The sequence below is a fragment of the Mustela erminea genome, chromosome 8, assembly GCF_009829155.1.
Source record: "Mustela erminea isolate mMusErm1 chromosome 8, mMusErm1.Pri, whole genome shotgun sequence".
NCBI lineage: Eukaryota > Metazoa > Chordata > Mammalia > Carnivora > Mustelidae > Mustela > Mustela erminea.
Window position 1 is genome coordinate 58,581,293 of NC_045621.1, and position 24,412 is coordinate 58,605,704.

At 35.2% G+C, this 24,412-nt stretch overlaps 1 protein-coding gene across 4 annotated transcripts in view; it reads right to left on the reverse strand.

Moving 5' to 3' along the window:
* FAP (fibroblast activation protein alpha) overlaps positions 1-24,412 on the reverse strand; it is a 73,360-nt gene that overhangs the window by 40,851 nt on the left and 8,097 nt on the right. For all 4 annotated transcript variants that reach the window (XM_032355743.1, XM_032355741.1, XM_032355742.1 and 1 more), the window contains 9 exons: positions 14,130-14,228; positions 13,087-13,181; positions 12,062-12,136; positions 10,522-10,574; positions 7,080-7,152; positions 6,282-6,402; positions 5,230-5,384; positions 3,111-3,214; positions 674-809 (listed from right to left, as the gene is read on the reverse strand). In XM_032355743.1, coding sequence (XP_032211634.1) covers positions 674-809; positions 3,111-3,214; positions 5,230-5,384; positions 6,282-6,402; positions 7,080-7,152; positions 10,522-10,574; positions 12,062-12,136; positions 13,087-13,181; positions 14,130-14,228 — 911 coding nt within the window. The remainder of the gene's footprint in view (positions 1-673; positions 810-3,110; positions 3,215-5,229; positions 5,385-6,281; positions 6,403-7,079; positions 7,153-10,521; positions 10,575-12,061; positions 12,137-13,086; positions 13,182-14,129; positions 14,229-24,412) is intronic.

The window sequence follows — 24,412 nt, forward strand, 5'->3', positions numbered from 1 at the left end:
AACAGGAGAGCAGGATAATTCCATGTCATAGTCTCAGTTATCTACATGGAGCACTGAGTGTGGTACATAAACAATGAATTTTAGAACACTGAAAAATTTTTTTAAAAAGAATTAAAAAAGGGGGGGAATATTTGGCTTTCTTTTGATAATATCCATTTCCTCTGAAATTTTTGTTTTTCAATTTTTACACTGAATAGAACATAGCATCATTTGCCTTTCTTTCTTTCTTTTTCTTTCTTTCTTTCTTTCTTATAGAACACATCTATTTCCCTAAAAGGCCCATCTTATCTTTTCATCCTCCTTATTTTGGGTTTTTTGACTGCCAATTTTATCTTCTCAAAAGGACAGATTCCTATCCTAACTCAGAACCACATGCCTTATTTCTCCAGTGTTACATTGTTTCAGTTAGTGGTTTTCTCCATGTAGTATCAGTGCTAATGCTACCTAAGATAATCCCAGAAGGGTTATCTTACTTATTTAATTAAAACAATGGACTCTGAATAAAGAGGGGGTTTTTTTGTTTGTTTTGTTTTGTTTGTTTGTTTTTTTCCAAAGGATCAAGGGTTGAATGAGGCAATTCTGGACTTATAATACAAAATATTAACTACAGATAAGTACACACTCATAACTTTCATCTTCGGAAATATACCTCTGTGGCTTTACTATAACCTACCTTTGGACAATCCCATGACTGCCAGTCATCCCTGAAGTCGCATATAGACAGAACCGAAACATTCTGGATTCTTTTTAGCCACTGCAAGCATATCCGTTCATCAGTAACCCATGTGAGCCAACTGAAATAATAGTCACTGCAAAAAAGCAAAACAGAGAGTCACAACCATAAACTAGCATCATGTCAAATAATTTAAGTCCTGTTTTCTAAAGGATGTATTTTATTATAATGAAATATTTATTCCATAGATAAGGAGGGTAAAACTTTCCTTTCTCTACAGAGAAGGCTTAAATGTGCTTGCTGAATTGTTTTTTATAGTTTATTATTATTATTATTTTTAAAAGAGAGAGAGTGTAAGTGAGCCCAGGGCAGGTGTAGAGGCGGGGGGCGGGGGCGAGAATTGATGTGGGGCTCCTTATAGTTCATGACCTGAACCAACATCGAGAGTCAGATGCTTAACCTACTGAACCACTCAGGCACCCCATACTTGCTGACTTTTAAAGAATATCTATAAGATAGCTCATTCATCTAAATGGAATAATTTTATGCTTGAGTTTTTTCCTCATTTTTGGATTTTTACATCTTAAGAAAAATTTTAATGGGTGCCTGGGTGGCTTAGTGGGTTAAGACTCTGCTTTTGGCTCAGGTCATGATCCCAGGGTCCTGGAATCGAGCCCCACATCGGGCTCTCTGTTCCGCAGGGAGCCTGCTTCCTCCTCTCTCTCTCTCTGCCTGCCTCTCTGCCTATTTGTGATCTCTGTCTGCCAAATAAATAAATAAAATCTTTAAAAAAAATTTTTAAGACATGAGGCCAAAGCTATTGGTCAATCTGGAGGGAAAAAGCATTAAACTGGTGATTTTTCACAGGTAAACTGAATTTTTCACTTTTTAACTCACTGAGAGAGAGTCAAGTATGATACGTGCCCGTATTTCTCTCCAGGCAGGTTTGTTTTGGAAGCCAAGTTTTAACTGTGACCGTGATCAGAAGTTGCAATTCAGGTTTACTGTAATAATCAGAGATGATGTATACTCAGTAACTCAAATGATGTTTGGCATGTATTGGTGTCAGTGAATGGCAGCAATTGTTACTTGGCTTTGAGGATGAAGCCACAGATAGAGACCATCAATGTAAATAAACCACAGAATTTTGGACATTGATGTAAAAGAAATCCCAGAACTGGAAGGGTCTCTGGCTCAGATTCTGGTTTTACCTCCTACCAGTTATCCTATTTAAGGCTACTTACTTAACATATCTGTGCCTCTGTTTCTATATAAAATGGGAATAATAATATTACCAAATTTAAAGCTTGCTACAAAACTTGAGAGTGCTTAAGTTCTTGAGAATTCTGCCTGCTCTATGGGGAGTGCTGAAAAAAGTTTACCTCTTACTACTAAATTGTTAGTATTTTACAGATGCCCCAACAAAGCCTCTTGCCTCCTTCTACAGTACCTCTTGTATCATTCCATTTGCCTCCTAAGGAGAATGACGCTTCAAAAGAAAAAAAAAAAAGATGCATTTAATCAAGTTTTCATCAACTAGATTGGGGTTGGGGGAGTAATGGGTCATCCCACCAAAAATAAATAAATAAAGCCATTTTAAATTATCTGCAAGTGGATTCACCCCGGTAGGGCCCAGAAAAGGCCTCTGCTGAGGTTCTTTTCCCTGTTAGGGATCAATCGCTCGGTCCTGGCTGGACTCCTCTTCATGGGGAAGCAGGAAAGAAGCCAAGCCGTGGCCTGCTAGGGTTTGGGAAGTGGTAAGGAGGCCCACCAGGCAGGGCGTAGGGAACCTCTTATGTTTGTCCAGAATGACCACAGAAGATTCATGGAGGGCTGGGTCGTGGCTATAGCCAGGGATAATCAGCCGATACCTACATAAGGCACCATGCAGGGGAAGTGAGACTGCTTCAAGTCCCCTGTCTACCTATAGTTAACCCCAAACAGATAACTGGACAACCAGCTAATTACGGACAGACTGCATCCTAGTAAAAGAAAAAAAAAAAAGCTAATATTGGAGAGGGTTGACCTATCTCCTTTTGTTTGTCACACATATGTGGTCAAGCACAATCTGTAAACCCTGGGCAGAAGAGAGTAGACCAGAGTTCAGAGAAGCCATGCTGAGAACACACAGGAATTTTACTATTTGTCTACTGATTCCAAGTTTACATTCACACATCTGAGGGAAGTGTCACTCAGATTGATCACCATGATCATCTTTATATGTGTGAAAGAGGCTAATATTGTAAAATTGATTTAAGAGATGTATTTTTGATTTTTAATTAGGTTATGTTCTTAGGTTTGCATGCCAATTTTATTTATTTATTTTTGCTTAGAGTATACACATCATAAATTCACTAGAAAGGAAGTATAAATCTCAATTATGAAATTTCAGTGTTAAAATTCAGTGTAAGGTGGGAAGCAGCTGAGCTTACCATACCTTGATGCTATCATTGCTGGAACTGGCACTTCTCTGGGACCTACGTGCTCAGGATAAGTAGCATCGATAATAAATAACCGAACAACAGGATTTTTAGCTCCAGCCTGCCAAAAAATTGGAAATATACAAGCTCATAAAATCCCAATGAGCACCAACATATTAAAGACACTTTAGGAATTTAAGCATATTTTTATAAGCTAATGATATTATGTATATTACTCTTGAAAATATTCTAATTATAACACGACCAGGAATCTCACTTCAATTTTACTTGCAGGGCCATTACAAATATTGAGTCAACCAGAGTGAAAAACACACATTTTAAGTGATTAATGAGGAAGCTTCGATTCATAGGGAAAAAAATATTTTGGGTATGAAAATACAGTTCTATAATTGATATTCTCTTTTCTGAATTTCAAAACAGATATTTCCAATTATTATATTAGGATAAGTATAATAATCATTTCTCCATGTGCTAGAGGGAGCATAGAGGAAAGAAGTGTGTAAAGAATAAAAAATGAAAGATACTTTTTTCCTTGCACCCTATAATTTGGTCTAGGACAATCACCACTCAATCTGGTTACATTACTACTGCTATCATCTCCCCCAAATTAGGGAAATGTCACCTCCAAATAAAGTGCCCATGGAATTTGCACTTTTCTTGTTTTGTACTTTCTGTGCTATTATACACCCTAAATTTACATGACAGTGTAGTTCACACCCAGACAGCTTCTTAGAGTTCCTGTTATTTTAACACAGAAAAAGAGAGTATAATTGTTAAACAACTTAAGTCCACAAAGTTTAGGTTCACAGCCTTAAATGACTCCATGCTGGTTGGATTTATCTAAAGAACTGTCCAGGCCCTCCTCTGACCTGTCCAGGCCCTTCTGTGAACGGTTTCCTGATAAGGTTTTGCTGGGACTTTTGACTTCTTTCAAGTTGTCTCACTTCTCAGTCTAACGTCAGATGTTTCAACGACTTCAGTTTTCAAGGAAACATAAAAATTTGGGCCCCAACTTCTCTGCCAGTGTCAGTCAGGCCTCAGTTCCGGGTTCCTCCATGTCTTCCTGTTCCCTTCCACTGTTCTAAAGATCCAAGCTCTTTCAGATCTCGGGCCCCAAGTACCACACCTCTTGCTTCCCAATGTCTCCAGCATTCTCACTTTATAACCAGCTATTGAGAGGTCTTTTACCTAAACATGCATCTCCTATCCACTGCCTTTTCTCAAATGACTTTTAACATAAATTTTAGACCATCTGCTATTTCTGTTTCTTTTACTGCAACCACTTTGACTGGCATTGAAAACCACTTGTGCATATGCGCACCCACCCATCTTTGTCACATATAGGACCCACTGGATCCATCCAGAACAAAGCACTATTTTCTAAAGAACAAAGAACAAAGCACTATTTTCTAAAATCACTTCCACTCCCTGTGAGAGAGGAGGATTTATGATTTGATCCCTTTCAAATTTATTGTCAAAATCAGATCGGCGTATGGTGCTTCTCCCCTGTGACCTTGCTGTTTTCTCACTACAGACATGGGAGACCTCTCTTCAGACATGGGACTGAGTGAAAAGTGTGTACACTGAGAGTTCTAGAATTATTATACAAGAAATCTCGGGTTCACTCCATGTCTAATTTCCTCAAGAAGAACGTAGGTTTACAAACTTAACCTACCTCGTATGTCCAGAAATGATCATAACACATGCCCACTTCTACCTGACAGGAACATCAAGTTCACCACTTGTATTTTCCATTCTAGTTTGCATTTCCATGAGAATTCAAGAGGGAATTGCAAAACAGAACTTTACCCTGAATTTGGAGCATGAAATATGAAAAATTAAAATTAAGTTAAGCTTGTTTTTCCTCCATAATCTAGACCATATGTTTTTCAAAGATTCTGCGATGGATTTTGCAAAGACTCCTTCATCCAGCACAACCAGATGTCCAAAGCAACAGATGTCCACATAAATAATAGAGCACAGTACAATGTTTGCCTTACAATGCACAAGGATAAGAAGCTCTCCAAACTTGTTGATCCCACCTCTATTCATGGTATTGGTTGCTCATTTTGACACGGGAGAAATGGAAGCATCTGCTAAAAGTACTCAACATACCTTTGGGTATGGAATATTTATTGTTCTAGGATATTGTTCATCACCATAATAGGAATAGGCAATAACTGGTATCTCTGTATCATTAAATTCTGCATATGCCAAAAATTTTCCATTAGGAGACCACCAGAGAGCATATTTTGTAGCAAGCATTTCCTCTGAAAGATAAATACAAGCATGTTAATTACAGCTATACCTTACTCTTAAGATCATTGTAAATGCTCCAAAGTACATTGTATTAGCCACTTATTGACTGAAATAAATTATTTAATGTGTATGTGATATATGCTAAAATTTGGTTATTAGAAAGGACAATCTGAGTTTAAAGAAATAATTTAACTTTGCATTTCGTATCAAATATCAACCAGTCTTCTTAGGAATTGATATTAAATCAGAAATATAATTACTTAAGTAAAGTAATTAAACATTTCAACAATAAATAATTTTTCCTTTGAGGGCAGCTTCTAGTTTTTGTAGTCACCTAAAGTAGCACAAACAAGGGGAACAGTAATTATACTACAAAGTGACATAAATGTTGGAAGTTGACTTTTTCTCCTAGGAATATTTTAAAAAACAACAACAGTTTGGTTATATATTTTTTAATAAAGGCAAGGACTATGAGACCTTTTAACATCTAAGTAAGTCTTGGATCTTACATGACCTGGAAAGAGGACAAAATTCACGAAAGCATCAAAAACTAGGAATACTTCCCTGCAAAATTACGTAGACTGCTGTTTCATTTTGGAAGGCTTATTTCTCAAGAAAAAAGAAACCTGAGGAAATGTGTTAACATAGCCTCTAAAGACCATATACTTCTTGAAATATAAATTATTACTACCACTTTATAACATTTATGAAAATTAACTCTTCCAGACCGATTATTAGATTTTGCTTTTTCAGAACAGGCACACCCTGTTCCTAACTTGATAATCATTTCAGAAATGATTCCATTCATCTCAGTAACATACTACTCATCTCCATTTTATTAAATATATGCAATTATTTTCAAGTAAAAGCCTAAAATATAACAACACTAGAAAAAGAATACAGCTTACCTTCATACACCCAGTCTGGGATTCCATTGAATATTTTATTTTCTTTTCCATTATATGTTACTTGAAAAGGTGGGTCTTCTGGTCTTTGTTTCAAATAGATATTGTTTTGATAGACATATGCCTAGAAGTGGTAGTAAGTTAGTTGATAAGGAGAATTCCATAGGAAATAAAATGAAGTCTGTAACTTTATATTAACTATTTACTTAATACCTGCAAAATGAGTGGTAATCCAGACGCAAAAAAGACTCACAATTAAAGTATTGCCTTAATAGGTCAGAAAACCAACCAACTCACATTAACGTCAATTATGATCTTTAAAGTCTATATGAAATAAAGCATTAAGTCTATTAATGTATTTGTTGTTTTATTACCCAAATAAGTAATTGTGTATATTAACAGAAAGTCAAATAAATCTTTGAATATTAATAGCTAGCCAGATCTAATCTTTATTTAGAGTCCTTAAATAAGAGCTTGGACAAAATTTCATGTTGTCTGAAGCTAGTCTGGGAAACTTGTGAAAACCATATTTTTCCTCAGCTTTCTGGCACAACGCATTCTGGCTGAGTATGAGGATAAAGTTTTTGACTGCGATATTTAAAGAAGTCTATCCATGAGCTTGAGATTTTGCGGAATTCTCAGATGAGTTTCAATTTATCAAAACTCTTCCCATTTTTAACCACTAAAATAGTCATGAAATTTTTTTTTTTCCTTTCAGGCAGGGAAATTTAACAAAGGCCAAAATCAAATGGCTCCTCTTTTATTTAAATGATTAAACACTTCTATAATTTAAACACTTACTAATTTACTCCCAACAGGCGACCAGCATAAATACTGAATTGGACGAGGAAGCTCATTTCTTCTTATAAAAGCTCTAGAAGGGGGAAAAAAATAAGAAAGAAAGAAAAAATAATAATAAATCTTGCTGTTCAATGAAAAAAAAAAAACTTTGTAAACAGAAAAAAAATAAATAATAACAATGAAGGATCATCCTCTGCTTCTTCAAACCTAACAGAAAGACTGTGGTAACAGTCTTGTTGGTACTAGACACATTGAGTACTAGTTGGGGTTCTTTACTAGTAACTTAAGTCACCTCACTTCTCTGGGTCTCAGTTTTCTGATCTTTATAGTGAAGTGAATTAAAGATTTATTAAAGATTTATAGGCTGTGAAAGTGGGACTTTCTCTAGACATTATCTGATAGAACCCCTTTGTTTTATAAAAAAGGAACGTGAGGTTAGAGAGATATGACTTTTTAAAATCACATGTCTGGTTCTCGGCAGACCTCTACCTAAACACAAGTCTCTTAACCCTCAGGATGGTAAAATTTGTACACATCAGGCTGAGATGGTCGATGAAGTGCCTTTCAGCTCTCAAATGCTATAATTGTGCTGAAGTTTAATATGTACTCTTCCACATTCTCATTTGCAACCCCCATCTCTGTGAATGCATATGCATTTCAAATTTTTGAAAATAAGATGCCATTTGACAATCTCCCCAGGGATCTGACTTGAAATCAGAAAAGGAAAGGAACATCTGATCTCAAGCTAAACTGAAAAACAGATCATACACTGGGCAGTATGCCTTAAGCTTGCAAAGTTCTCCACCCATGAGGAAATTTCAAATATCTTATTGGCCCCAAATCTCACTTTGATGTCTAGAATCACCCTGCAAATACTCAATTGACTAACTTGTACTGAGGAGACTTTGTGGTTCTTCAACAAGAACGTGTTCAGATTTTTACAAGTGCTAAAGACTCATAGGATGCCATGCTTCAGTTTTGACTATTATCTTGTTGAAGATTGCATCAATGGTTTTGTTAAGAATGCTTTCATAGAGACACAAAACCATATATAAATAGAGGAACCTGAAGAAAGACTCTTCAGCCTCCCCCTCCAAAAACTAACTTCAACCTGATTTAACATATGCCTGACATTTCTACTTTTTTTGTTCTTTTAAAGTTTGGACACCTGTGACTTTGAAGTAACTTCTTTGATCATGAAGCCTGAGGCCTAAGAAACTGTGAGGGAAAATGGGTAGGTCAGTTCCGATGGCAAAAAAGAGTAATGTCCATGGAAGAAGAGACCTTTGGTGCTGCAGCGAGAATCCTGACTGCCAGAGGGCAGTTGACAAGCAGCAGAAGAAAGGGCCAGAATCTATTAAAAGACATAGGGCATAGGCAAAGGAATGATCCAGAAAAGAAGACAGTCTTCACCTGGTTACAGTTCTGTGTCAAGCCAGGGTTCATGCTACCTTTGACATTGTAATAGTGTCTTAGGTTTCTATATGCTGTGGCATCATCTATGTAAGAATGCAGCCAGAGCCAAGCTGAAAAATCTGAACACACAGTATCTTCATGACTGTCACGTCACCACAGCTGCCATTTTCTGTTTTCTAAATAACTAACACTATGAGAGAAAGTGGAGGAGGCTGCTTACAAAGGCTGTCATCTTCTTAGTACTCCTTCCTATGCTTGAAACCAGAAGTATCTTTACTTGCTCTGTGGTAGATTTTTATAGACTCTTCAGAGGCACATACAAAACTTGGAATTACTGCTTTGTGGTCTTGCCTTGAATCTCAGCATATTTGTCATCTGTCACTTCCTAAATTATGCTATATTTACCTGACTAAAAAAAAAAAAAGTCTGGAAAATTAGATAGTTGTGCAGAAAAGAGAGAAAGAAGGAAAAGAAAGAAAGAAAGAGAAAAGAAAGAAGGAAAGTAGGACTATTATTACTGAACTCACTGCACAAAAGCTAAATATTTAAAATGATTCTGGGCCATAAAGCTTATACAAGCCATAATTAAAATATTAGTATTGTCATCTTCTTTTGGAACTGTTTAATTTGTTGAACCTCAGCATAGATAGGACATGGAGAATTTCAAAATAACTAAAAGAAATAAAAGGAAATGTTTAAAGCCTCAAGAAATTGTGCTGATCTAAGACTGAGGTTTTTACTTCACTAGTTTTAAGTTTTCTTGAAATTAGGCTCAGTGCCTTAAGTTCATGTGTGTCTCTCCCACATATGCTTTTCACTTAGTAGGTTCAACAAATACTTTTTGAATTTGGTGATGATGTGGATACAGACAAGAGAAAGACTCAGAGTACATTAAATGACTTCAGATTCTACTTTATGCAGCAGTTCCTATTTTTTCATTTGACCGTTTAAGGTCAGTTATTCCTTTCTGAACATTTAAAACAAGTAGAATTTTTTTTTTGAATTTTTCTACGCTTGCTGGACAAAAGAGGAAATAGACCATAAAACTTTTCAATACCTCTTCAAGCCATATAATTATTTTTCCCTTTTATATAACGGCAATAGGATATCACATTAAGATGAATAACTAAACCTATTCATTGTCCATACTTAGAGTGATTTTTCTAAAGTGTAAATCTGATCATGTCATTTCCCATTTAAAACTCTTCAGTGATTCCCTATTGTCATCAGAACAACATCTAAACTCTTCTTAATGGTTTCCTCATTATTATTTGGCCCCTGCTTCCTGGACCCAGCTCCTTCCTAACCTTAAAACCACCTCTCACTAGTCAGCATGCCCTTCTTCAATTTCAACCGAACTGACCTACTTTGAGTTTCTGGAACGCTCCATTCTCTCCCTTCCCTTTGGGCCTTTACACGTTATTCCTTCTGCCAGGAATTCTTTCCCTAGGTCTTTTGCCTACCTACTCAGTCCTTTATTTTTTTTTCTTTTAAATTGCAAATATTTCAAATAAACATTATAAATAAAGAAAGAAAATAATATAAGTAGATGACAACTTATCTACAACCTAAATTTAAGAAATATTTACATTTTGCAATTTTAAAAACAATTAATTGTACAACAATTAAGGGATTATGTGTTTAGGTACAACAATTGCATCTCCTTTCCTTCTGCTTCCTTCCAATGAAGTAGCTACTCTCCAGAAAGTAATGTATCATTCTCATGCCTGTTTGTACTTTGAGCACATACATTTTCTTTCATTAATGGGAGTTCTGAAGTAGGGAAAATAAAACTGCGTTGTGTGTACAAACATAAAATATTAGTCAAATAAAAATAGGTAAATATTCCATAACGATATTTCTTTAAATTTCTTAAGTTGTATGGGTACACACATACTGTAAAGAAGTAAGAAACTAAGATCAGTAACAAGATAATGTTGTCTTAATTTCAAATCAGAATTTAGGTTGAAAACTATAATAGATGTAAGTAGTATGAATAAATAGACATGAAATCATGAAATTTTACCCATGATTGAGGTCATAGATGTGATATGTTGCTGTATAAGAGTATCGCCAAAGCTGTCAGAGAGAAGAGATATGAAAACAAATCACAATTCTTAAAAAGCTTATCTTAGTAATGTATCATCACAAATCACTCAACTCAAGAATCGAAATTATAAGATGACAATTTTCACAAGGCACCAGGAAGGATATGTTTCAATTCCAAAAGAGTCTTCATTTAAAGAGTTTTACTGTGGACTTTTGTGCTGTTTGTCTAAGTTCCAAAACTAATCTCAGCAGTGATTCAACCCTCACTCCATAAAAAGCATATCCGAAGACATTTCTTAATATAAAAAGCTTTTCTTTGACACACTGTCTCCTAAGAATTTTCCCTTTATGCTTTACCTTGATTGAAGTGAAACCTCTATGATCTCCATGGCCATAAGGACTACCCTACACTTGTGTTCATTACAATGATAACCTCTAAAATTAAGTAAAGAATTTCATTCAACACAGAGTTTTGTTACAAAATGTTTGCCTTTTTCAAATATAATACTTTTAAAAAATAATAGAAATTGAAAAATAAAGAGAACATATGTAGTTTATAATTCCTCCTAAAAAAAAAAAAAACCAACCTACTCTTTTTCTCATGAAGTATATTTGTCCTGTGGTTAGTGAATAATACAAGTATTATTTTGGATTTTGCTTCTTAAACGAGCTTTCAAACTCTTGGCAAAGAAATTCCAATTGGTTGAAACGTGTCTTTCTAAAGATTGTTAGTGATTAGGACCTGGTTCATTGGAAAATAATCAGCAGACAGAACAGCTGGGGAGAGGAAAGTTTAACTATTCATTCTGTTAAGAGAGTTTTACATCTCACAATGGATATGAAAAATGGCAGTTCACCTATCTAAAAGTAATTACTTTGTCTATCTGAAAGTAATTACTAGAAATTCTTTTGCTTTCTTGCAAAAAAATAATTATCTTGATGTTGCATAATTAGAAAAAATAAGATTATTAACTTCCTTCTATAATTTCATTCAGGAACAAGAAATTAAGTAAGGGTAAATGGTTATGGTTTAGTGGGATACTCCTACTCCAGGCTTTTGACCAGAGATTTAAACCCTGGTCTACCACTGCTTGTATATTATCTTATTTGAGGTAGTGAGTTAAATAAGCTACACCTTGATTTTCCCATTTTCAATAATAATAAATTTTCACAAGATCAAAATATGTGAGAATTAACTAATGATTTATGGAATCAAATAGATTTAGAAATACAAGTATAATTCTCCCATTTCTGACAAATATCAGTGCCCCAAAATGCAGCACACCCCCACCCCACAGGGAAGTAGTTTCTATTACTGGATAATAGCCAGATAAGTACACCAAATTCTGAATATTTGTATTTGCTTCAGTTATGTTTTGGGGACTCATCGAGAATCCACATTAACTTCTTGAATATTTAGATATAAAAATGTATTCTTACTTCCTCTCACTTTTATAAGCCAAACTGTGGATTAGTAAGAGATATAGACAGATATACCCAAACTAAATAGTCCATACCTTTGAATAATCACTTTCTAGATATGCAAATTGCCGATCAGGTGATAAGCCATAATTTGAAGCATTCACACTTTTCTGAAATTATAAAGAAGTTGATTAGAATACAGAAAAGAAAAATACCCAGACCCATGTAAATGTGTATTTTTAAAAGGATATCATATAACTGATATACTCCTACGTACATATGCTTTCAATGTAATTTTTAAAAACGTTTACATGGTACTTACTGTATACAAAGACATTTATTGAACACTATGGGAGGACGATGTGAGAAATAGGACATACTCTGTGATTTCTAGACGCTTAAGATGTTAAACTTGAAAATAAGTAATGTATTGCAAATTAGAAAGTTCTGTTAAAGAGATACAAATACAGCATTGCAAAAGTATTAAAAAAAGAAGCATTTAAATCCAAATGAGAGGACTATTGATTGCACAGAGGAGGACAGTATCCTCTGAGCTTGATTTTAAAACATTAGCAGGCTTCTGAGGGTGGAGAAAGCAGGAGGTTTGAGAGCAGAGGGGAGAGAATAGCATGCACCTACATTTCCTCACTCCTGTTTATTGAGCACGTAATCCTTGTTAGGCACCATCCGACCACATTCAAATGTTACATCACTTACCTCTTACAGTAACCCAGAGAGGGATTATTCTTCCTACTCTTTAGAGAGAGAAAAATGAGACACACCGTGGCTGGTATAGTGAGGAATCTTACGTAATTTTCCATAACTAAGGAATTAAAAGAACCCGGATGGGAGCCTTGGTTTGGCTCTTGTAAGGACTAAATTCTTGACACTTGTTTCTTGCTACACTTTTTCCACAGAGAAATAAAGATGCTAGGTGATTGAGAAGAGGCAAGGGCAGTTGTCTAGTGTGACTAGAAGAAGAGAATTTGAGAATTTAGTGGGAGATGGAGCCGAGAAGGCAGGTTGGGTCCAGATCAAGTGGTGAGAATTTGGACTCTGGTTTTTGATCAGTGAAGAGATGGCAAAGTTTTTGTGGAGGAAGGAGTTGTTGGATACATACCATGGTGGCATTACTCAAAATGGTATATGATTCTCCTGTTTCAATATTGTAATATATTATCTCATTATCTGTAGACTGATGAAGATATTCTTGTCCTTTAAGCAAGAAGGAAAACAAACTTGAAATGATCTTCTTATTAAGTAAGAAATACATTTACAAGAAAGAGAAACCTCTCTTATTTCACAGATTTACTTTGTTTTTCTTCCCTGTCCAGGGCATTGCTTTGTCAGATTTAAAATAAGAAGTTGACAGTGGAAGGGAGGAAGGAATGCTCTTTTCTATTCTCCACAAAAATGTCATGTTTACCAGTAGCTGCCCTATTATGACCAACCCAGGGTGCTTGGGAATAAAATTTTCTCTGTGTTACAGAGAAGACAAACTAGTTTAAAATGATATGTTTGTTTTGCAACAACAAAAAATACAGTACATTTGGACTGTGTTTGATTTAGTTTAAAACACTTTTGATGTGCATTTTATTTCCTGAAGAGAAAAATTAAAATATTCAAATTTGTTTAGTTGTACTTAGATATAAACTACAATGTCATGAACAACTTAGTCGACCTTACCGTTTGTTTGATTAGACTTATTTGACAATATCTTATTTTGGAAGCTTATATGAAAATATCAATGTTATGGCCCAGGAAAGATTTTTTTCGTCAGGGTGGGATTTGTCCATTTCTCAGATTATCCAGATTGACAATGGAAGTTCTCTTTTGGTAAAATTCTTATGACCTCTCCTAAATAGGTGCATGTCTCCCATTCTGAAGAACAATGCAACACGCTCTGATCATTCTAGCAACGCACTCTCAACTCCTACTTTCTTGCCGAAACTCCAGCTGGCATCCTTACTATTGGGTAAATGCAGTCCAAGTGGTTCTGTCAAAGGTGTTTGGTGGCCATTTGACCTATCTAAGTAACTGCTCTTTCTTTTCATTTCAATTGATGTAGCTTCGGTTACCATAGAGATGTGTTGGCACTAAAAATAAAAACAAAAACACATATTTTTTTTTAAACCCCCAAAGGTAAATAAGTAATTCACTTACCTGAAATCCAGTTCGGAAAAAATGTTTTACAGGTAAATGTCCCATTTAAAATATCCTTCAGTGTGAGTGCTCTTGTTGTACTTCCTTCAGAGTCGTGAACTTCGGGAGAAAAGGAAACATTATTACAAAAAAGATGATTAATAACTTAAATAAATCCTGAGCCTGACTCTCATTTGTTCTGTCTTATATAATGAAAAGCCTATCTGGGCACCTGGAGGGCTCAGTGGGTTGAGCTACTGACCCTTAGTTTCGGCTCAGGTCATGATTTCAGAGTTGTGAGATCAAAAACACCAAGTGGGGCTCTACGTTGAGTGTGAAACCTGCATCAGATTCTTTCTGCCCCTCCCCCTCCTGCTTGAGGAGAGCATGCCTGCTCTCTCTCTCTCCCCAAAAAAAAAAAAAAAAAAAAAAAAAAGAGAGAGAGAGAAAAGAGAAAAAGAAAAGAAAATATTTGCCATTGGTAAATGGCAAGGTTTTGGACTGTGTTTGATTTAGTTTAAAACCCTTTTGATGTGCATTTTATTTCCTGAAGAGAAAAATTAAAATATTCAGTGACAGTGGTGCAATGCTGCAATCCCAATTGCAATGTTAATCCCAATTGCATTGTTGGGATTGCAGACTAGCCTAAAAACCCAGTTTTTTAAGCAGTTCATTGTATTTTGTCATAGATGCCTGGCTTGGATTACTACCGATTTATCAACAACATATTTTAGCATCTCCTTCAGTCAGAAGCGATCAGCCCAGATCTGTACCTCCAGACATCTCAAGAGAGGAAGCATGAATGAACCTAGATAATTTCTTATCCTGACTGGGATTTTTATAAAAAGAAAGTGGGCCAGGAAAAAAAAAAAAAAAAAAACAACAACAAAACAAAACAGAAAAGCCACATCATCTATACAGATGATCTTAAAGATTCTAGAAGTAGAGGTTTGCCATATAAAACCCCACCTAAGGTAGCTCAGAAACCACAAGCCAATTTCACCTATATTTGAATATTCCAAAACAATTGTGTTTTTCAAACATGACTCTATTCTCAGAACACATTCATTACAGAGCTCCTAAACAGTCAGATACGCCAGATGGATAGTATGGTAACCAACTTCCAATCCTCCTTCACAACCATATTGCCATTCTCCATCCCTCCCACCCTACCCCTTCTCTAGGCCATCACTTACAGAACCAAAACTTAGAAAAATGTCCTATACCTTGAATAGCTTTTGTGAATCTGGTATTTGCCCATGCAAAAATAAAACTGTCGAAGATGAGAGCTGTAACTTTATCCTCCTGTTAAACTCTCTCACAGCTTTCCCTAACTCTTGGAATAAAGACCAAAAATGTTTGTCCAAACTGTAGACCCTAGCTGGTTTGGGATAGCCCTCCTGTCCTTTCTTGACTCTCTCTCATTTCTTTTTAGAGTCCAAACAGACTGGGTTTTCTGTTCTTCAGATCCTCGTTTCTTTCTCCAGGGCTTCTTTTCCTTTTTTCCATGTTCTCCCCTCTCATTGCTTCTATTCAGGCTCTAATGTTTAATATAAGGTCACTTCTCTGGGAAACTCCTTCTGACCCCCTGGTTTAGATCTGCTTCCCTTGTTATACTTTACCACAGATCATGTTCTTTAAAAAAAAAAAAAAGCATTTGTCTTGATTTGTAATCTTTATGTATTTGAGTGAGTGTTTTATTAATATTTCTCCACCTTCCACTGTATCCTCAAAATAGTTACCATAAGCCAGGGACCATGTCTAGTCTTGCTCACCATCACATCCCTAGTATCTACAACATAATGAGCATTTAACTGATGCTTGTTGAATGAAGGAACACACGAAATGAAGAAAGGGTGGATGGATGAATGGATGAATGGCATTTACGCCCTCTTTTTTACAGGATCATTCTACTACTAATATCCTATAGGGCTTTGATAAGTCAATCTCTGGCTTCACACCTTGCTCACCTGTAATATTATAAAGGACTGGACGAGAAAAAGGTCATAATACTTCCAGTCCTACCACACTAGCTTTTGAAATTCGAGACTCAGCATGCTTTATAAGCTTGCAATTACATAAATGTACAACCATGTGATAAGAGTTAATTGACCACCTGGATAATACATCTTCTGCTATTTTAACTGATTCATATTGATGTATATATGCTCCATATGCTTAATTAGGACCCTGAATTATTTTCTACATTTACTAAAAATTATTCTGGTAGCTATAAGAATGCAGGTGGCTGGTAAGCCCTTTTGCAACAAGACACTAAATAATAACATTAAGTTATTCTATTTTTTAAGATATTCATCTTCTTATATTCTCTTTAATTCTAAGTAAGGTTGTACATGTCATACCATTATTCATAATAAAAGTTCTTTCTTTAATTAAATGGTCTTGTGTAAAATTCATATCACTGATTTTATAATTGCTATTCAATGAATAAAAGACAATTTTACTATAAAAATATTAGAATACTTGTGAAGTATTTTAATTAAATTTTACTTACCTCTTCTAAAAGAAATTGCAATCTGTTTCTAATACAGTTAAGGGGAAATTCTAACACTGTTTGCAGTGGAAATTACTTTCCTTTTTGAGATACATTTAATTTATATCTACATAGTCCTGAACATACAGATGAAAAATTTTCAATTTAGTGAATCCCTTTATGGTGAATACCAAAAAATTCCTAGATAATTGTTTTTTAGAGAACTTTTTTGATATCTAATTCAATAAATATATAACCTTGGCGGCTTATTTATTTGCTTTTGTTTATTTACTTTTTTGTCTAGCATAAGTTATGCTTTGATTATGGTGAATGACTTACATACTAGATCTTCCTCTTTAAATATCCTTGCATGTAATTTTCCTTAATTGCAATTATGCTTAATTGAGAAATTCATAGCAGTTAATCTTCATTTCTCTAGAAGGTTAAATTAAGTGAGCTAATTGAAACGAAATATTTAGCTCTATGCTTGGCACATGGTAACAAGTGAATAAATGTCAGCTTTTGCTATTATCATAACTTATCAGTATTCTTTCCATATTTTTTTCTTTTTAAAAAATCTGAGTATAGTTGATATACAATGTTACATTAGTTTCAGGTGTACAACATAGTGATTCAACAAGTTTATACATTCATTATGCTATGTTCACCACAAGCGTAGCTACCATCTGTCCCCATACCTCGCTATTACAATTTCACTATGTTCCTTATGCTGTGCCTTTTACTCCTGTGACTTATCCATTCTATAACTGGAAGCTTGTATCTCCCACTCCCTTTCACCCATTTTGCCCAACCTCCTACCAAATATTCTTGATCAGTGTTTCCCCAACACTCATTTGACCACTGGAAATGTTTTTGTTTTTAAATATGTACTAAAATCACAGTAAGGGGAGGGGTGCTTGAGTGGCTCAGTCAGTTAAGCATCTGCTTAACCCAGGGTCCTGGTATTGAGTCCCCAGTCGGGCTCCCTGCTCAGTAGGGAGCCTGCTTCTCCCTCTCCCTCTGTCTGTTGCTCTCACTGGTTGTGGATGCTCTTTCTCAAATAAATAAATAAAATCTTCTTTAAAAATAATAAAATAAAATCACAGAAAGCGAAATGCTGTTTCTGATTAGACTGTTAGTATATATAATTACTATCATGATATTCATCAGTTGGGCTTGAACATTTTGGTCATCTTCTGTCTCCGTAAATGAAAATACAACAATTATGATCATAAATAGACTTAGTACTAATATCACACATATGGATACATGAAATTTGTTAAAAAACTAGATTTCAAATTATTTTTAGAATACCTACTCATTTTCCTCTTCATATCATTAACAAACATGCTGATCCTTGTCAGAATTCTCAAAAAGATTTTAGGGATTTGTTACATACACTGTCAGAACTTCTAATTCAGATTATCCAGGAAAGTTACATGAATGTGTATTTAGTATTACTTCCTAGTTAGTCATTTATTTTAAATGGGTGCCTAGTAGCTATAAATGCCAATGATCTATATATAGAACTTAGCATATGTCCTATTATGACTCAAAATATCTGAAAAGCAATTTTAAACATGTATTAATTATACTACTGATTACTATAATGATAATAAGCTCCACCAACACCCAAGAAGAGATGAGTGGAGGCACAGAAAACATATCCAGAGGAGCCAGCTATACTGATGTGGAAATAACTAAAGTTCATGGCACAGATTTAGGGTAGGCAATTACTCTTAACCTCACCTGTGCTGTAGCCAGGGCTTGGAAAGTGTGATTATGCCAGAGCCAGACTTGGATTAGAGTAATACCAAATCAAATGGGAAGAATATAAATTTAGGCATTCTTTTCTTTCTCCTGAAAATGACTAAGTGTTCATCAATGTAATGGAGTAACATATCTGTACTGAGAAGTTGCATTAGGTCACATATTATGAGTTATCAAACATGAAGTTTACTCAGAATTTCCAATCCAAGTTTTAGTTCTCTGCACATCTAGAAAGATCATAAACATAATTATATTTTACTACACTATAGTGTTAAACCCTATTATCAGCTACCAGCAGAAAATGACCTTCCATTGGCCTCTATGAAAATGCCACTGGGTTATTGCTACTCAATACTTTCCTAAATTTATTGTACATGAACTGTTTTCATCTCGATATTTATGCGAGCTGCATCAGGCATAGGTCTTTACCTATGACAGTAGTCTGTATTTGGTTTTTCTGACTATTTTATGCCCCGTAGCCAGGACACTGCTTGGCATAGAGTGGGAGCATGATAAATGTTTGTTGAATCCAGAAATAAATCAACTGAACAGATTTCATGTTAACTTACTTTCATTAATTCTCCCACAAAAATATGCCTGCCCTTACTCTTTACCTACGTCCATGTTGTGAATTTCATATATATATATATATATATATATATATATATAGTCTTCTACTTGAACATGTCTTCATTTACAGAATGTATAAGAAAATTAGTCCTTGGAGTCACTTGGAGTGTTTTTTGAAAAACAGATTCCTAGCCTTTATCTCAAACCTATTAGTCTGGAATCCTCTAGGCCTGGAGACCCTGATAGCTTTTATTTTTACCAAGTCCCCCAGCTGATGATTCTACAATTTAGTGATTTCATTGAATCTACTTGATTCAGTGAACTCTTGTGCCTATCAGTGAAATCTCTCTTTGCCTACAAAATCCTGGTACATGGGTGGGGTTGGCCTCCATACCAATCCACAGACACCCTATAACCAAGTGTTGATCATGGCTTTCAAGGGATGTTAATGGTCTTCCTTAACATTCTGCCCCTATATAGTCCTCTTGCTCATTGTTTTGAGGCTCTGTCCAAATGACTCTTCTTTAGGAATATTCCTTCTGCTGATACTTGAAGAATGAAGAAAAGGTAAGGAGACTGATTCTGCCCCCGATTAGATTAAAGGAAGATTGCAGGGACAGCAGAGAGGTCATTGTTGTCTAGTGGTTTAATGTGTGTGTATGTGTATAAGTCAATGCAAAGGGCCACTCCATGGCATCAATCACACTAAACAAGTTTCAGTCACTTGAAAAATATTCCACTAATAGTTACGGAATAAATAAATAGATTTCCATGCCCTTTTCCAAATAATGTTTTAATTTGAAACATAATCTTCCAATTGTTTTGGAAGTGTAGTTTTGACATCCATAATTTTTTAACTTTAAATAACTGAGAAACACAAATGAATTCTGAAAGCACATCTCTCCTCTACACGTAACTGACATTCACTTGATTAATACCGAATTCCTGACAGTGCCCTTAAATTCAATTTGGTCCCTTTAGCACAAGTTACTCATACACTGCCTAAACACTCTAATGAACTGTACTTTAATTATTTGCATTTTCAACTTATAAAAGCAATGCTGAAAATTATTTCAATTACAAATCCAAGAAATTACAATTCACAGAAATGATTCATAAGTAGTGATTCACTATTTTCTGAACTCTTTCTTAAAACTTTGTGTATTCATTATTAAAATTGTTTTTATTTCTATCATTTAATTTTCCAGTCCTGAAAAATAACATCAGCTGACATCTGATGTTAGCTCTAATATCCATCATAAACCAAATGAGAAAATATGGTTTATTAAGTGGGGCACACAAATAGCTGGCAAGTCATTTTGTTCTCACTCTCGAACTCGGTTTGGAAGCAATGTTTACGTGCCACCTCGGAGAAGGTGACTGGAGCTCCCAGGCACACCACACCTGTGCTTCTGTGGGCTCCGCAGAGATGCTGTCTGGGAGAAGGCATGAACTCCAGCCATCTCATCACATGGAGTGACTGCCACAAGCAAAAGTGTAGAAAATACTAGGGTGTGAGATATACTACTTACAAACTAATATTATATTTCAACAAAGGCTGACAACTCTGAAAAAAATAGATCCGAGTCATCTTTAGATCAGTAAAATTTACTAAGTTCTTATAAGTAATAAGCACGCTACATGGATCAGTCCCATTAAATACTCACAGCAACTCTTGGACATACGTACTTTTATTAACACCATTTTACGGATTAGGAGGTGGAAATCAGAGAAGTCAAGTAACTTGCCTAATACATAACAGAGATGGAGTTTAAATCTACTCCATCTGATCTTAGAGGTTGGCCTTTTATCACTATATTGTGATTTAAAATGAAAGCACACGTCAAAACAAAAACAGAAGAAGAAAACAAGCACAGAAGTAAGGTCAAGAACCAAGCAACACACAAGAGGTTAGAATAATTACACCTTAAAATGTAGGTTAAGAGAAAATGAGGCAATTTGAGATTCATCAAAGCAAAGAGGTGATCGAAGAATGTAATATCTCCCAGTTTTTGAAAGCATTTTCCATGGTTCTTTCTACAAATAACAGTGTACAACATAAGTCAAGGGAATCGTCAGGTTTTTTAAAGTCTATTTGTGTATTATGTGACTGTTGTGCTATATTATTTTATTTTATTTTTTAAGAGTTTTATTTATTTATTTGTCAGAAAGAGAGAGAGAGAGAGACAGAGAGAGGACGGGGGTGGGGGAAAACAGCAGGCAGAGGGAGAAGCAGGCTCCTGGCTGAGCAAGGATTTCTGCCCCCCCCCCCACCCACAACGATGTGGGACTCGATCCCAGGACCCTGGGACATGACCTGAGCTGAAGGCAGGTGCTTAACCGACTGAGTCACCCAAGTGTCCTGTGCTATGTTATTTTGATTTTGGCATTTTTTCCAAAATCTCTAAAGCTTTGAAGATGAGCAGATATGGTCAACATAATGCATAAGAATAGGAGCAGTAGAGCATTGGAAGCATTGAAAGCAATGCTTTCGAGCATTTCACCCTGAAGGTGAAAGCAAGCCTTGTCTATTTTTGAAGGCTCACTCAGTCTCCTTTGCCAGCTCAGTTTCCTATAGTTTCTACTTTCGATTTTGGTGTGGCTCGTATTGGTGTTCTTGGGGTCTGAAGAACCACTTTCCTCAGCCATTTCACTCTCCCAGGATTTTTATTACATACCCTTGGGCTGACTCTCCTCCACCATCGCTGCTACACCTGACCCCCACTGGATTTCAGACCTATTAAACCTCTTCCTTAACATCTCTGCTTGCATACCTCTTGGGCATTTCAAAATCAATATGTTGAAAGCTAAGATTAAAAGAATTCCATGTTGTCCCTCCAGACTTCTCTAAGTTAATGGCACTATCATCTGTATAGTTCTTAACTCAAATACCTGGGAGTTATCCTTGACCACCCTCATAACTTACTGCCTTTGTCCAATACCCAAGACCCAAATCAGTCTCCAAAATCTCTCTCAACTCTGTCTGCTTTTCTTCATTTCTATTGCACCCCCAAGGCCAAGCCATTTCTCACTAGGTAGACTATAATGGATGCCTAATTTCTCGACCTACAACTTTATTCCTGGTATTTCATTCAGGTTTTGATTTATATTTTCTTAATAACTAATAATGCTAAATATCTTTTCTTGTGCTTATTGGTCATTTGTATACCGCTTATACCTTTGTATGCCTTCTTTTGAGGGGGATGTCTATCCTTTTGTCCATATATAAATTGGGTTATTTGCTTTTTTATTATTGATTTTATTTTTGATTATATATTCTAGATGCAAGTCCTTTATCAGATATATGATTTGAAAACTTTTTTTTCCCCATTTTGTGGGCATTCCTTTCACTTATTTGGTGGTATCCTTTGTAAACCCAAAGCATTGAATTTCAAAGTTTAATGTATGTACATTTTCTTTTGTTGCTTGTGCTATTGGTCATATCTAAGAAACTGACTACTCAAGAACATGAAGATTCATTACTATGTTTTAAGACTTTAGTAGATTGAGGGACACTTTTATATATTAGGAGTACTTCAGTAGGTTAAGTGTCTGCCTTTGGCTCAGGTCATGATCCTGGAGTCCCAGGAGCAAGCCCCACATTGGGATCTCTGCTCAGCGGGAAGTCTGCTTCTCCCTTTGCCCCTCACCCCACTCATGTTCTCTTTTTCTCTCTCTCTCAAATAAATAAATAAAATCTTTAGAAAACACTTTTATAGATTTAGCTCTTACATTTAAGTCTGATCCATTTTGAGTTAATTTTTATGTATTGTATGAGGAAGGAAGTCTAGCATGGTTTTTGTTGTTGTTGTTGTTGTTGTCATTGCTTTTGAGTGTAGATATCCAGTTGTCCTAAAAACATTTGTTGAAAATACTTTCCCCATTAAATAAAAAATCTATGAAATATATATATATATGGCTTTAGTTTTGGACTCTAAATTGTATTCCATTGATCTATATGTGTATCCTTATGCAGGCACCACATTATTTTGATTATGTAAGTTTTGAAATAAGCAAGTGTGATTCCTCCAACTTTGTTCTTTTTCAAGATAGCTATTCTGGGTCCTTTTCATTTCCATATGAATTTTAGGTTCAGCTTGTCAATTTCTGCAAGTTATTTGGGATTTGGGTAAGAATAACATTTAAGAATTATAGTTAGCTATAGGTAAATTTAGGGAGTACTGGAATCTTAAAAATATTTAGTTTTCTGATTATTAAGTTTATGTAGGATGTTTTTCTGTTAGTTATATCTTTTTGTATTGTTTATGCCTAATGTATAGAAATGCAATTGATTTTGGGGGGGTTGGTCTTTATTTATTTTTGTTTTGTTTTTGTAATTGATTTTTTTTTAAAGATTTTATTTATTTATTTGACAGACAGAGATCACAAGTAGGCAGAGAGTCAGAGAGAGAGAGAGGAGGAAGCAGGCTCCCTGCTGAGCAGAGAGGCCGATGCGGGACTCGATCCTGGGACCCCAAGATCATGACCTGAGCCGAAGGCAGCGGCTTAACCCACTGAGCCACCCCGGTGCCACTGTAATTGATTTTTATATATTGATTTTGTGTCTTGTAACTTTTCTAAAGTTGTTATTAGTTTGAATAGTTTTTGGTGAATTCTCTGAGATTTTCTATAAACCAGATTATGTAATCTGCAAATAGGAATAGTTTTACTTCTTCCTTTCCAGTCTGGGTACTTTTTATTTCTTCTTCTGACTTAATTTCCCTGGTACAACCACCAAAAAATACTGAACAGAAGTTGTTGAGAGCAGAAATGTTGTGTTGTTCTCAATATTAGGGGGAAAGCACTGTATCTTTTATCACTGTATTGTAGCTGTATGTTTTTTATAGATGTCCTTTATAAAATAGAGGACATTCCTCCTATTTTTAGTCTCCTGAGTGTTTTTATAATGGAAGGGTGCTAGATTGTGTTAAATTCTTTTTCTGTGTCTATTGAGATAACCATGTAGTTTTTGTGCTTTTTTTTCTATTAATGAAGTTTATTAGAGTAATTGATTTTTGGATGTTAAACCAATCTTGTATTCTTTCGATAAAGTAAACATGGTAATGGTACACAATCCTTTAGATGTTGCTGAATTTGGTTTGCTAGTATTTTCTTGAGGATTTTTTCATCTATTTTCATAAGATATATTGGTCTGTAATTTTTTTCTTGTGACATGTTTGTAGCATAATACCCTTTAGCTCCATCCATGTTGTTGCAAATGGCAAGATTTCATTCTTTTTGATGGCTGAGTAATATTCCGTTGTATATCTATTCAATTCCTTTAAAGAATTCTATCACATCAGGTTTTCTACTGAGTATAAAATCATAGTATGTATGAAAAAATTTAACTTAGATGCTAAACAATCATATTATTCTTATGATTAATAGAAATAAAAGTTAATAACAGCTGTAAGTTATTCAGTTTTTACTACATAGTTTTTGTTATTTTACAAGGATACTGAAATTAAAA